Source organism: Dermacentor silvarum, chromosome 1, assembly GCF_013339745.2.
Source record: "Dermacentor silvarum isolate Dsil-2018 chromosome 1, BIME_Dsil_1.4, whole genome shotgun sequence".
Taxonomy (NCBI): Eukaryota; Metazoa; Arthropoda; class Arachnida; order Ixodida; family Ixodidae; genus Dermacentor; species Dermacentor silvarum.
This window is the reverse complement of record NC_051154.1, coordinates 224,610,376-224,623,939: the sequence shown is the minus strand read 5'-3', so window position 1 is coordinate 224,623,939 and position 13,564 is coordinate 224,610,376. Positions and strand designations below refer to the sequence as shown.

Here is a 13,564-nt window from a genome sequence, read left to right as displayed (position 1 = left end):
TCGCTCCCTACGCACGTAGGAGCTGCGCTCGGCAAGGTCGCTGCGCCCGGTCCCGGAGATAAGAGAGTCGCGCTCAGCGGAGACCAGTGCCTCAAAAGTCCCTCAGCGATTATGCCCCTAGCACCTAGGAGCTCCACGATTGCCGCGACAACACGTGTTAAGCGGAAGTCACGTGAGGTGGTGCCACCGTGCTGGCACGTGCGGCACGGACCATCGCGTGACATTCGCCAGTGGGTCGTGTATAGCACAAAGGACGCTATTTTGCCTGTGCATTCTGGTCGCCATTTTCTGGCGAGCAGTATTTTTTTCGTTCGCACATTGGAGTCACCACTGGTCTGGGCGTTATATGCGGCGGCTTGGCGCCTTGTAGAGCGGCCAGCATGTCTGAACGAGGAGATGAACTGGAGACAGCGAAGGCTGTCATCCGAGCTCTGCTTATTGCCGTTAAGCGACAGCTGACGGTGAGGAGTTTGCTGTTAGCATTTAAGGATAGCGAGGGCCACGAGTTGCCATACACAAGGTTTGGCTTTGGGGACCCATTAAGCTTTCTTCGTAGTATCCCTGACACTGTACAATTGTCGCAAATAGGCAGTGTCACCTACGTCAGTGCGATTGTGACAGAAGAGGTCGAGCATCTCCAGAGTCTGGTCAGAGGTCAAAAGGAATCATATTGTAGGCCTTTACGCTGTCCGTCGAAGTACAGTGTGGCGCTGGAGCAGTTGAAGACCAACTTGCGCGTACTTCTGGCCGACCACATTACGAATGGTATCAACGCCCACGAGCTTCAGGATCGTTACACCAAGAGATTTGGCCACCACATCAACTACGCATTCTTGGGCTACAGCACATTCGAAGAGTTCCTCATCGACATGCCTGACGTCATGTGCCCTGTACGCAACTCGACCGGGGCTGTGAAGGTGTTTCTCAGCAAGAGAAGCAGTAAGTGTTCATATTTTGTTTCCGTGATAGTCATAGTAGAGATCTTTGTTAGTTTACTTTGGGCAAGCTCAGGCTCACGGCACCGCGTTGCCTTGCGTTAAGACTATTTTACGAAAGCGTTTAGGTGCCGCCGTCTTGAGCTGTAAACGCTACTGATTTCTGTTTTTAACAACGAAGTGTACGTTAGTACAGTCGATTCTCAAGCATGAAAATATTTGTATAAATGCGGTCAGCGTTTTATGACCATGGTACGTGACTTCACTTCTCATAAAACTTAGAAATTCCACTTAGAAAGCCCAAGATGGCCGCGCCCATCTTGGGCTTACGGACCACCTGAGCGCGTGTAAACTGCTTCTGCAACGTTCCGGTGCATCAGCAGCCATCGAGAGCAGCGCTAGGATGAAAATGTATCCTCTTGTTGATAGCCGGCGTGTTAGTTTTCTTGCTCGGCACCAGGCCTGTTTGTTTTCTCATTACCACGCAGCTAGTTCGCTCTTCGACAGCCGTGGCGACGCGCCATTGTCTCGACAGCAGTATCATTGGAACGGCTTTCAAGCGCGTGCCGCTGGGCTAGGCGCTTTGCATGAGAACGAGGCAAATAAATCAATTGAAAAACAAACATTTCTAGCCTCGCGCTGCGGCACCTGCCGGGGTAGCGCAAAGCTATTCAAATCTGTAGCCCTCCGTGATAGGTCAAAATGGCTTGGGTGACCTGTCGCCAGTGGCGCACCGACGGGGGGGGGGGGGGGGGGGGGGGGCGATTTGGGGGTTGTAACACCCCCCCCCTGAGGCCGACTTAACCCCCCCTTTTGTTTAACCACTTTTCTTTCCTTACGCATTTGAGTTCTGCAACTAAGATGTAAGACGCGCAATCGTCTGCACACTCGCAAAAAGCGCATTTTTTGACAATTTCCCGTGAAGAAATCGAAATTAGTGCTGTTTAGATGGTATTGGCAAACTGTCAACCCCCCCCCCCCTGGCAGAGATCCTGGGTGCGCTACTGCCTGTCGCAGAGGGATAATGACCAATTTGGAATAACAGATCCCGGCCCAGGTGTCGCAATGCGGCGGCGCACAAAGACAGTTTGTCATACAAAGAGAAGAGCACCATATCACGAGCTTGTGTATTCCGCAAACTGTACCCTTGTTTAGTTTTTTAACCCACTTATTGGCTATGGTAGATAAGTTCGGTAGAATTTCGCAAGGTGGAAGAAGTGTCACGAAAGGGAAAATTGTCATCCACCCAAATGTAGCATGAAGCTTCAAAGGTAAGGGTTTCTCGGAAAGAACGCTTTGCAGTTGAGGGAAAATTTGTCGTGCTGGGGCGGTATTCTGTAAGAGTCCATTTACTGGACTGTCCATTTCAGCTGTCGCTGATTGGCTGCTGCTTCACGAGCAGGAAGGAGACTGGCTGGCACCTTCCTGCTCGTGAAGCAGCAGCCAATGGTGACAGCCTAAGGTGGACAGTCCACTAAACGGACTCTTACAGAATACCGCCCCTGGTCTGGGATTCAAGCTACAAAGGAAACCCACAAAGGTTTCTCAGAAAGAAAGCATCGCCATTGAGGAAAAATTCATCCGTGTCCAGGATGCTGCCATAGTGAAAGTTAACTAGCGTAGGTCCGTAGTGGTTGTGGGCGCACACTCCACTTGCTTTACGCTCATAATACATAGCTTGTACATGGGACTTAAGAGACCTCAGCTGTGCCTGCCTGTCCAACCGCAGGCAACTTATGTGTCATCAGGTTGAACGTACCCGCAGCATGCAAAGCAACTGCTAAGAAGTGGCAGTTGTCACAACAAAATCCGTTGGAGCTTTTTTGCCTTAGTGTCTTCATGTCTTTCTGTAGCGTTGTTTGTACCTTTATGCATCAACTCTCGTGCAAGGGCAATGACAAAGATGTAACACATGCATCTTCTATGCTTTATGTCTACCTGTAGTTCTATTTGTGCTATCAGTTGTCAACTTGCCGGGCTTTAATTATTGTGCTGCCTTTGTTGCACTGAGGTGCGAGACAAAATGGAAACTATTGTCCCAAGAATACTGGACTGAGTGGCCGAAACCAAAAGGCCAAGACAAAGAACACTGCGACGCTAGAGTACGAAGTGGTTCAAAGGTGGGAACGAGCAGAAGTCTGATCAGAGAAGAATGAAAGCTTAATGCATCTTCATATACGCTTGCCGACATCATAGATCATATGGCACTGATAGCTGTACATTTTCCAGAAGACAGATGAAATGGGTTTGAAACCACATATACGTCATCCCCGCCTTGAAATAACTGCTACTGTATTTACTCAGTGTAATACCCGCAACCCCTACTTTTGAAGTCAAAGGGGGAAAAGGTTTCAACAAATATTGTATTTTCAATGCGTGGCATTTGGTGCCAATTGATACAATCACTAAAAGTTGCTGGAATATCTAACAGCATGGATGGCACTGAGGATGACCATCTTTTAGAGTGTGAAGATGAGCTAGTAAGATTTGTTGACGACTTGAGCGTCACAGAGAGCACAGAGAGGTGCTGAGTTTTGAATAAGTGTTAAACATGTCGGCAGTGTTTGTATTATTTTGTACATCATTCGTGATGTCCACGGCTTTAGCGGGTGATCGTATGCTTGACTCATGTAATAGCTACACCCTGCAAATATTATGAGAAAAAAAAAAAAAAAGTCTTACACGAGTACGTATGGTATCGGTAAAATTGGTTCTTGACCTCAAAACTTTTTTTTTTTCCTACAAACAAAATTTACTCTAAAATTTTTAGATCAAAGCTGAAAGGTTGGTGCAAATAATGAGCTATCTCACATATTTTTATCTGGAGGGCCTTAATGCTTAATTTAGGTCTGAACATCGTCAAACACCAACTTTTTTTTTTGCAAATTCGGAAGTAACTTTCTGGGAAAGTACCTAATTTGATTGTCTAACATTTTTGCATAAACCTTTAGCAACAGAAAAAAAATTGCAAAAAATATTGTGGTCGAAATGTTTCTGAAAAAAAAAATTATGAAGACACAATTTTTTGCTTTTTTTAGTAGATTAAATGCGGAAAATTCATAAATGTGTTCGCCCATGACAACCCATGAAAGAACCTGCCAGAAGAATATTTTGAAATGATATTTGTCATCGTACCTAGTTTCACTCTTGATTAAACAAGATTTACCTCCAGCTAACTTTTGTTTCATTGTGGAAATTTCAGAGTGCTTACATCAACAAAAAATTTTTTTCATGAAAAATTCTTTTGTTAAACTTTTTGTTCACACAATCGCCAACTAGCCCAATTTTCCCCAAGTTAATCGGCAACAGTCACATTTAGGGACAGTTGTTTCACGTGGAATGACTGTTTAAGCATCACTTTATGCTGAGACTTGTCTGTCTTGGAACTTTATTGTTGAACATTTGCGAGCCTTGTGATGGAAGCACTAAAATAGGTCTCCACAAATTGCACACCTGGACCAAAGGTTTGCATTCGGCACATGGAGAACTGCTTCGATGTACTGTACAAATAGGACTTGCAGAACATTCCATCCACTGCCTCAATTCAGTGGAATTTTGTAGCATACCATTCAGCAAAGAATTGAGGCAACGTAACTGCCTGCTGTTTCTGGACATACCGTAGCACACTGACAGCATTTCATTTCTTGTAGGAGTGTGTGAATAGCGATTGTTGAAGAACCAAATGCGAAATGAATAGTACTGAAAGCAAATCTTATATTGAATAATTTTCTAATAATTAACAGCCTTTTGTATCAGTGATTTAAGACACTGTTGACATCCTAGTATTCGCTACATTAGCAAGTTTTTGTTATTAGACTACACTATAAAGTATGCTTCATCACAAGCTCAAATGGAGAAATAATGAGGTTTCTGAGGCGCATGCGTGGTCGCGCATTGTCAGAAGGAAGTGATTCGATACAGGGGTTACGCAATTGATCAGCAACTTGACTGGAATGCGAGAGCATGTTACTCTTCATACCATTTCGTAGGAAAATCAACATACTGGAATACGAAATATAGTCTTGTGAGCCCATTATAATCTGTGTATACCTTCGAGACTAAAATGTAAATGTGCGCTGACTGCATCAATGGCATAGCAAGAAAATGCACATATTTCCTAGTTAAAATGGTCGCTGCAGATAGTACCACTACTGTTGTATCATATAGTGTTGCACTCGAGCGTTTTCAGAGTTAATGCCAAAAGAACAAAAAAAATTGCAGCATTGATAAATAGTATCAAACAATATCCATTGCTGAATGTCATATCTGAGCAAAATTTTAGTATGAATAATTACGGTAGAAACAGGGTTCCCCCTACAGTACTACAGTATGCAGCGGGGAAATGCCACCCACTGCTCCAATTTATCCGTCACCCCTTTGAGGTCAACTCGGTGATTTTGGTCAAAATGTCCAATTCTTTTTTGCTATCAAGTGTTTCTTTATTACTTAAAAAAAATTAGAAATGTGGAGCTAAGAAAAAAGCAATTTTCTAGTGTGCTGTTGACAAAAATCTGGCTTTGGGAGGTGCCATATAACATTGCAGATTGTGTGGCTTTGTGTTGATGCAATGCCACCATCTTAGTACCCTCGTAAAGCTGCTGTTTTAATACCCTCATAAAGAGGAGCGATTGAAGTTTCAGATAGCCACAACACCATACAAAAACAAAAGCAATAAGAGTAAGCTAAAAAGAGGAAAAACTAGCGTTTGGTTCGTTACTGCTGCTCCATGAAGCGCTCCGATTAGCTTGCATTGAATCGCTGGTGCACATTTTGCGCGCATTTTGACAGCAGCGAGCAGTGCATTTTACTGTCCCGGCAATGTTTGGCGATCGCAGTAGGCTGCATCGCTGGCTCGTGTTTTTTTTTTTTTTTTCATGTGTCCAAAATGCAAGAAACAGATTGCATATCAGTTCATATAAAAAAAAAAAGCTTAGGTATTTCCTTGTGTAAACCCCCCCCCCCCCCCCCTCTCTTCCGTCACAAGATGTCCACCCCTCAAAAAATTATTGTAAGAACTCTGGCTGAAAATGTCTAGCTCCCAGAGCAACGCAGCAGGCGCAGATAACTTCCCGTTTTTTATGTCCACTGTGGCAGGGCTGAAGTTTGCCTCAGTTTCACGATTGATCATGCAAAGCTGGCAATGTGAAGTATTCAAAAACTATATAAAAAAAAATGTTTCTCATTTGGAAATAGTCACTATTGGAATGAAGGACCGAATAGAATAGGAAAATATTTGATCTGGTATTTGATTGTTTCAGATATTTGCACACCAGTAATTTCTTGTATTCAAGGACAGAGGTTCCATCCAGTGGCGTACCAACTATTTCTTGAGTGTGTGTGTGTGGGGGGGGGGGGGGGCAAACATCACTCTTGCTTTCTCTCTCTCTCTCTCTCTCTCTCTCTCTCTATATATATATATATATATATATATATATATATATATATATATATACCGAATTACTAGTATAATAAGTGAATGGCTGGAAATGAGTGTCTGTAATTTTATATTTAACAGACATAGACCTAATTGTAAATCACACATGGTGCACAATGAGGGCCCGAGAAATGATTTGATTTTGCATTGATTTCTTGACACTGTATAACATCTTTATATGACACAGGGACAAAAGGCAGTGGGTGCCCAGGAGTCCCTGATCCCACCCAGTAGCAACAGTGCAGTGCGCATACAAAAAATGCACATTTGTTACGGACAATTTTGCTAATTAAACAAGAAGTTATACTTGGTGTTTAAGTCTATATACAGTACAAGTGCATCGCTAGTTAGGATAATAGTATTGTTGAGGTTATACACTAAGAAGTAGAATCAACATAAATAACTTTCAATATTCTCAAGAAAAAAATTACAGCAGATGTGTGCGAACTTGGAGAATTGCAACCAAATTTCTAGCGAAACTGTTTCGAGCAGTTCAATAAAAGTTTGTTTCCTGTAATTATATTGTATACTTTAAAAAGTTGTCAGGGTATGACTGTTCTGTTTGAAACCTTGCCCGCATGTAATACTTAGGAGCACTTGTTGGGAAATTTCAATAAGCCAGTAACTCGCCAACACACATGTGACTTTGCCAGAAGATTTACCATGGTGTCCTCCCTGCCTACCTCCACCCCACCCCACCAAATTTTCGCTAGATTTCAAATTGGTTGAGTTCACAGTTCTCCCAGGGCAGCGGGATAAATTCTGCTTTGTTCGTAAAACACCTTCATAAGGCTCCGGATCGCTTGCTTGCCTAGTTTACTGCAAATATCATAATTAGTCACCTATCTTTGAAGTTTACTTACATTGTGCCCATACCGCACCCTTTATTTTTGCCTAATATAAACGATGTGTTATGTTCAGTTCACCGAAGACATCGCTGAAACCAACTTAGGAATGCCTTACGACGCATGAAAAGTAGCGGGAAAAACAACGACTAAGTAATTATTTATAACGCTTATAATAGACCAGGAAGGTAAAAATTTTGTCGTACAATTTCACTTGCCATGACCCCCCTTCCCTTCCCAAGAAATAGAAATCTGTTGTATCCAACAGCTATGTTGGGACACTGGGAAGCATAGCTGAAAGTGGCCATATCACATGCTCTACTGTTTCATCCAACCTCATTTAACTTCGCAGAGAGATTTTTCATACTGTGCCCCCAATTTTTGCAAAATTTTGTCTTGGTGGCGTTTATAGTTCTGTCAGGGCAGTGGACTTAATTCTGCTCCGCTTGTTAGACAGGCTCATAACACACTAGAGTGCTTGCATACGTGATTTTTGCGAAAGCCCCAATCACCTATTTAACTTTTTTTTTCTCAAGTTCTCTGAGTCACAAACCATAAAGAAGCTGCTTCCTTTAGTTCAGTGAGGACACCAGCGAACCGAATATATCATGCATGAAAAAAGTAAAAAGAAAAATTGTAGGTTCAATAATTATTCGTAACGCTTCTAAATAAGCCAGAAATGTTAAAGCTTCGCAACAGATTGTACTTAAAATGCTGCCTATTCCATCAAAGTATGTAGTAAATTTTGAGAGCAAATCGAATAGTGCCAGAAATAAATCTAATGGAATGCTTTTTGAATAAAACGATGTTCATATCCTACTGTTCGCAATTTTTGAAAGTTTCTGTCACAACTTTGTTCATTGTTAAGCATTGCTTATAGAGTCCAAATGGAACTTTCATAACAAATAGGCAGATTGCAAAATTAAATGAGTGCAAAAATGACATGCACAAGACAGAACAACACAAGCGCTTGTGTTTTTCTGTCTTGTTCATGTACTTTTTTGCACTCTTCTAATTTTACTGCCATATAGACTTGTGTAAGGGCCACATTCGTGTAAGGGCCGCACTCGTGTAAGGGCCACACTCGTGTAAGGGCCGCACCCGTGTAAGGGTTGCACCCCCAACTTGGCAGCCCGAAATTTGGAAAAAAAGGTTCCCATGGAAAAGTAATCATGTTCAGTGCCTCGATGCCGCACGCGCTCACTGGTGAATTTTTTGTGCGCTGCGTACTTCCGTGTGCTGCTACAAGATGGCGAGAGCCGGGGTGTGCACAAGTAGCTGGCTGTGCTGGCACCCTTTTGACCAAAAGGTGCAGTTCCGTGTAAGGGCCGCACCTCATCAAAATTGGAAAATAGTGCGGCCCTTACACCAGTCCATATGATACATACCGTGAAGCAACTAGCCCAGCAGCAATCCTTGTTCAGCAGTTTGTATAATCTGCATTCTTCAGTGAGAGCAAATGATGTGGTTTGGTAAGAAAAGTCTGGTTCCTTGAGGATTGTATAGCACTCCACTGCATAAATTCTGACATTTTATGCTTACTGTAGCCACCGCGATGAAAGTTATCACACTTTTGCCCCAATCTTTTGTTTCATTGTGCACATTAGAGGATTTAAACTAATTGAAATCTATTACAAAAAATATTTGTATTTACAAATACCGACATTTGGATTCAAAATATTGAACAAAATAGGGCATCATTATATTCCTTTTTCCAAGTTTGAACCAAATAGTACACCATTCTATTCATTATTTGAAGTTTTTGAATATTCCACAAGGGGGGGGGCAGATGTTAAATTGAAAATATGTTGTTTGTACTAAGTGACTTTCATTGTGCAATGTTTTCTTTATTTACTTATGGTGGAGTGGCTTTCAAATATTATAAAAGGAACGATGGGTATTTCCTGTCAATAAGAATTCCTTGCCTTTATGCTGCCTGTAAATTTGTCTCGATTTAGGCTGAGCAGTTTATTTATTTGGCCACTCTCCCTGTGTTTCTATATGTTAGAGAATGCGAATGATAATGCTTTGAATATTATGGTGATAAGATAGCCACCGAGAAATGACGAGGCTGATTATGTATCTTAAGACAAACACTCTATTCAAACAGTGCTTTACAAGATGATGAGCGAGATGAAGGGCATAAAGACAATGGAAATAATGAAAGAGCACCAATACCTGAAGACCTGAACAAGGAGTGCAAGCAATCTCAGAAGGACGAAAAAGTTTCGCTGGGAGATTTCCCTCTGCATGTAGTGACAGTGGACGCAGATGCAGCACGATTCCTGGAGGTAACAGATAGTGGCTGCACACACAGACAGCACACACAGAAAGCATACTTGGTTGTCGTGGCGGAGTCGTTGGGATCCCTTTAATGGCACGCCCTGAAAATGTACACCTAGTGGAGAACACGGGAGCACTTATGACATCAGTCTTGAAGAACTACAGGTTGCAGTTCTCACACACTGGACACCATCTGCCTTGCTGTTTAATGTCTTCCACCTTTCTAGCAATACCTCGTGCACAATCTTGTATAAGCTGCTTCCCTAGTGATGGTTCGTGATATTGTTCCATAATCAGCGCGCCTCTCACCATTGTGTCATCCACTTTTTTTTTACCTGCACACATCTCATGCATCCCTCTTTAATTTCTTAAAATATTTTTTTGATGGGAAAACAAATCACACCGAAGTGTGTGATCAGTAGAGTAGCACAGAAAAAAAAATTACTATGCAAATCCCACGCACTGCTGAAATTGATGCTGTGCGAAGAATTTTGCAGCTGCTGGCTTTCTAGCTTTGTTTAGGGTTCTGCAAAGCATTACTAGTTCGATCTTGTTTCTGTAAGGTGAGCAATTCTGTGTGTGATGAGAGTGTATGTGTGACAGGCAGCAAAGGTTTGATCCCACCATAGGACACTTGAATTTTTTATTGAAGGGGCTCGAAATATTGCAACAGGAACCTACCTATTTACTTACCTACCACAAAGTGCCTGAGCCGAAGAATGCTTCACATTAAAGAATCATGCTGATACAAAGCACATCTTGGAATCTTTCTCAAGCAAAGCTTTTGTGAAGTGGTTACTCAAGTTCAAGTGGTTACTCAAGCTCATTTCGTTCGTGCGTTTTTGGCGTAAAGAAAACTGGTGCTTGTCCTCTTGCGCATCTGTGCTATACAATGCGGCACACACGGCGAGCATCTCGAAGAGCTATCATTGTGATAGCAATTATATGGACACTCTAGGCGAATTTCTGTCCTCGTCACCATGAGGTTCTGTATTAAGTCCATGGGCGATAAAATCGTCACCGTGCACTATACGCAGTATGTGCGAGTGAAAGCATGCGACGGTGAGCCGGCAATTGCGGCTCGTGCACAACGCTCCGGAGGGAGGGTGGGCAGGTGGAGGGGCCGCGCTTTACGGCAGTCACACGCTCCCACCGGGCCAGTGCTCCAGTGCAGCAGTGCCATCAGTGTTGGCACTGCTAAGCCTGATGTCACTGGATCAAACCCCGCCGTGGTGGCTGCATTTTGAGGGGGGTGAAATGCAAAAATGTTTGTACTGTGCATTGGGTGCACATTAAACAACCCCAGGTGGTCGAAAATAATCCGCAGCTCCTCACTACACTGTGGTTCATAATCAGATCGTGGTTTTGGCATGTAAAACCCAGAATTTGATTTCATTGTTTTAATTTATTTATTCACAATTTCTTGCAGTGCCAACAAGACATTATTACATTGTGCATATTGGAAATGACCAAAAAGCTAACAAACATTGCTTAGCATTAACATTATTGATGTAGCACTGCGAGATAGGCCGACATGCTATACTGACCTTCTTTTTTTCTTGCAGAATAGGTTGTTTTTGAGGTGTGGGTGAAACATTAAAAGGTCTATAATGCAAAAAATACCTCTAAACTGAGAATTTTATTGTGCTCCATATGAAATCTTCGTTAAACTTTGATTTTTGTGGAAAAAATAAACTCTGGAAAAACACCTTCCGATTTTGTCTCAAAATAAACTCCGAAAACGCAGAACGCTACCCATAGCTTCTCTGTGGTAAAGTCTTGATATCCTCAAAACCTACGTCAAGAGGATTTCACTGAACTCTCGACCATTGCTTGACCGGCACACTTCCAATGTAATAGGAAACATTAAGCTATACCTGTTGGTTCACCAAGTACGATCTGGTTCCGGTTATGCCAGAGAGTGTTTTAATTTCTCTAGAAGAGCGGTCGCAGAGCAAGCATGAGCTTTCATGAACATATCAACCGATTCATTTGACAGGCATTGTTCACAAATTCTGTTTGTTCAATGAATGTTTATCCCTTCTGAATTTTTCCTCTGACGCAGGAAGATTTGTTCCCTGCATGCTGCGGTGTCATACTCTTTGTCATCATGAACAGTCAGGTATGCAGTTCCATGAGGCGAATACTCTTTCGGAGACTCTTGCTCTTAAGGCTTTCGCCTTAAAAGGTGAAAGCCTTAGCATTCGCCTTAGCATTCGCCTTAGCATTTGCCTTAGCATTCACCGAAAGCATTCAACCGGTCCTCGAATGATCCTTCCTCTCATCTCCCTTACCGTGCCGAGGACCCCCAAAGGCATACGGTGCCCGTAGGACACTGTTGACCTCTGCCGATGGACGAATAGACTAGTCTGAGCTGGCCACTTGTCCCTTGGGTCTTCCCGCCCAGTGGTATGGGCCTGCGGCATCTAGGCCCCCTGTTTGGCTGGGGGGGGGGGGGTATTGTGTGAGAGTCGACCTATACTCCACCTCACAAGCTGCCGGCTGCAGCACTGTGGAAGCAACACGCCTTCTTAGCCAATAGGAAGGCCGAATGCCCCTCGAAATGTGCTCATACGCACTGGGTCCTCTGCTCATCATCTGTTTGCCATCCTGTTACATGCTCCATGGTTGGTGAATTGACGCTAAAAATATTTTGACGCTGTAACCATCAGCTGTGTTCATATGCATGCGACAGCAAGGCCTCGCTTTACCTGTACGCTTTCCCTGCAGTTACCTTGCAGTCTCCTTAGCAAGTATTACGGGCGAATGCCCTTACAAATGTTCACCTGTGCCACAGCATCTGCTCGGCGTCTACTCGGCGTATCCTTGGCGTTTGCTTGCTACCAATTCATTGCGTACCATGCTAGAGTGGGGTAGTAAATTAATGATGCAGAGAACGATTAGACTTTTATAGCATTCCGCATCGTCAACGCATCACCAATGCTAATGCTATGGTGCCATCTGCTAACTAGAAATCAAACCAGTTTTACTGCTCGGTGCCATGTCTGCAGTCCTAGCAGCATGAAAACAAGCAGCCGATCTCAATAATTACGACAAAACATACCTAATGTTTTGTCCACAGCTTGAGATGAGGCTTAGCAATGACGAATTTTGCCCTTTGTTTCTTGTTGACAGGGCAGAGATAAGTAAAAAGCACGAATTCGGATCGAAGTGGGTGGTAGGCGCTGCATGGGTGCTGCCATCTTCTGTGATTGCCTATTAGGATGGCTATTATGGTTACCGGCGGTAACTGCTACAGTAATTCTCGGTATACAACATGCATGAGCAAAGGTCTTAACATGTCATGTATCGCAGTACCGTATCATGTAGCGAGCAAAAATAAAACTCTTTAGTGTAGCCAATAATCAGCCAGTTACGCCCGGAACTATATACCGCTGCGCCAGGATATTGCCTGTGTACGCCTTGTACCTTCGGCAGTGCTGCAACCATGCCGTCCGAGAACTGTAGGTGAGGGTGAAGTAGAATCAAGCAAAGGGCATTGGGACAAAATTCTAGGCCTGGGCTGCTATTTTGTAGCGATGCGTTATGCTTTATTCTATGTTAGTCTTATCATCCACTGCTCACGGCCGGTTGATCCCGTTGATAATGTGAGCGTTGCGTCGCTTTGACTGCCGACGAAGTGTAAAAATCGCGAAAAGTCATTAACATCGGAAAAGGCATTGTTACAAAATACTGGCCGTTGTTTCACTTTTTGGCGATACCACAGCTGCGCAAAAAAAGTTCTAAAATTCATTTCGGTAGTGTCTTTTTTCAACATTTTCGCAGTCTAGGTTTCGAGATATCTGGCGTTCGGTGCAGTGGCGTTTCGAGATAAGGGGTGAAAAACCCATGGAGTTAACACCGAGCCAGGGAAAAAGTTCGACTTGTTCGATAATTCGAGAGTCGACTTGTTCGATAATTCGAGATTCGATTTATCCGATAATTCAAGACATAAGACTTCGAGTTAATGAGGGTTTACTGTACATTTAACATGAGGACACTCTACTTAAAGTCTCTATTTTTTATTTACAGACACCTTTTGATAAAGCTTGCATCACTTGTGTATT

The 13,564-nt window shown here is 43.1% G+C and overlaps 1 protein-coding gene across 1 annotated transcript in view; it reads left to right on the top strand.

Moving 5' to 3' along the window:
- Positions 1-284: 284 nt before the first annotated feature.
- Positions 285-13,564, top strand: part of LOC119436834 (uncharacterized) — a 109,927-nt gene continuing 96,647 nt past the window's right edge. Inside the window, exon 1 of the mRNA XM_049660007.1 lies at positions 285-939. Coding sequence (XP_049515964.1) covers positions 381-939 — 559 coding nt within the window. The 5' untranslated portion in view covers positions 285-380. The remainder of the gene's footprint in view (positions 940-13,564) is intronic.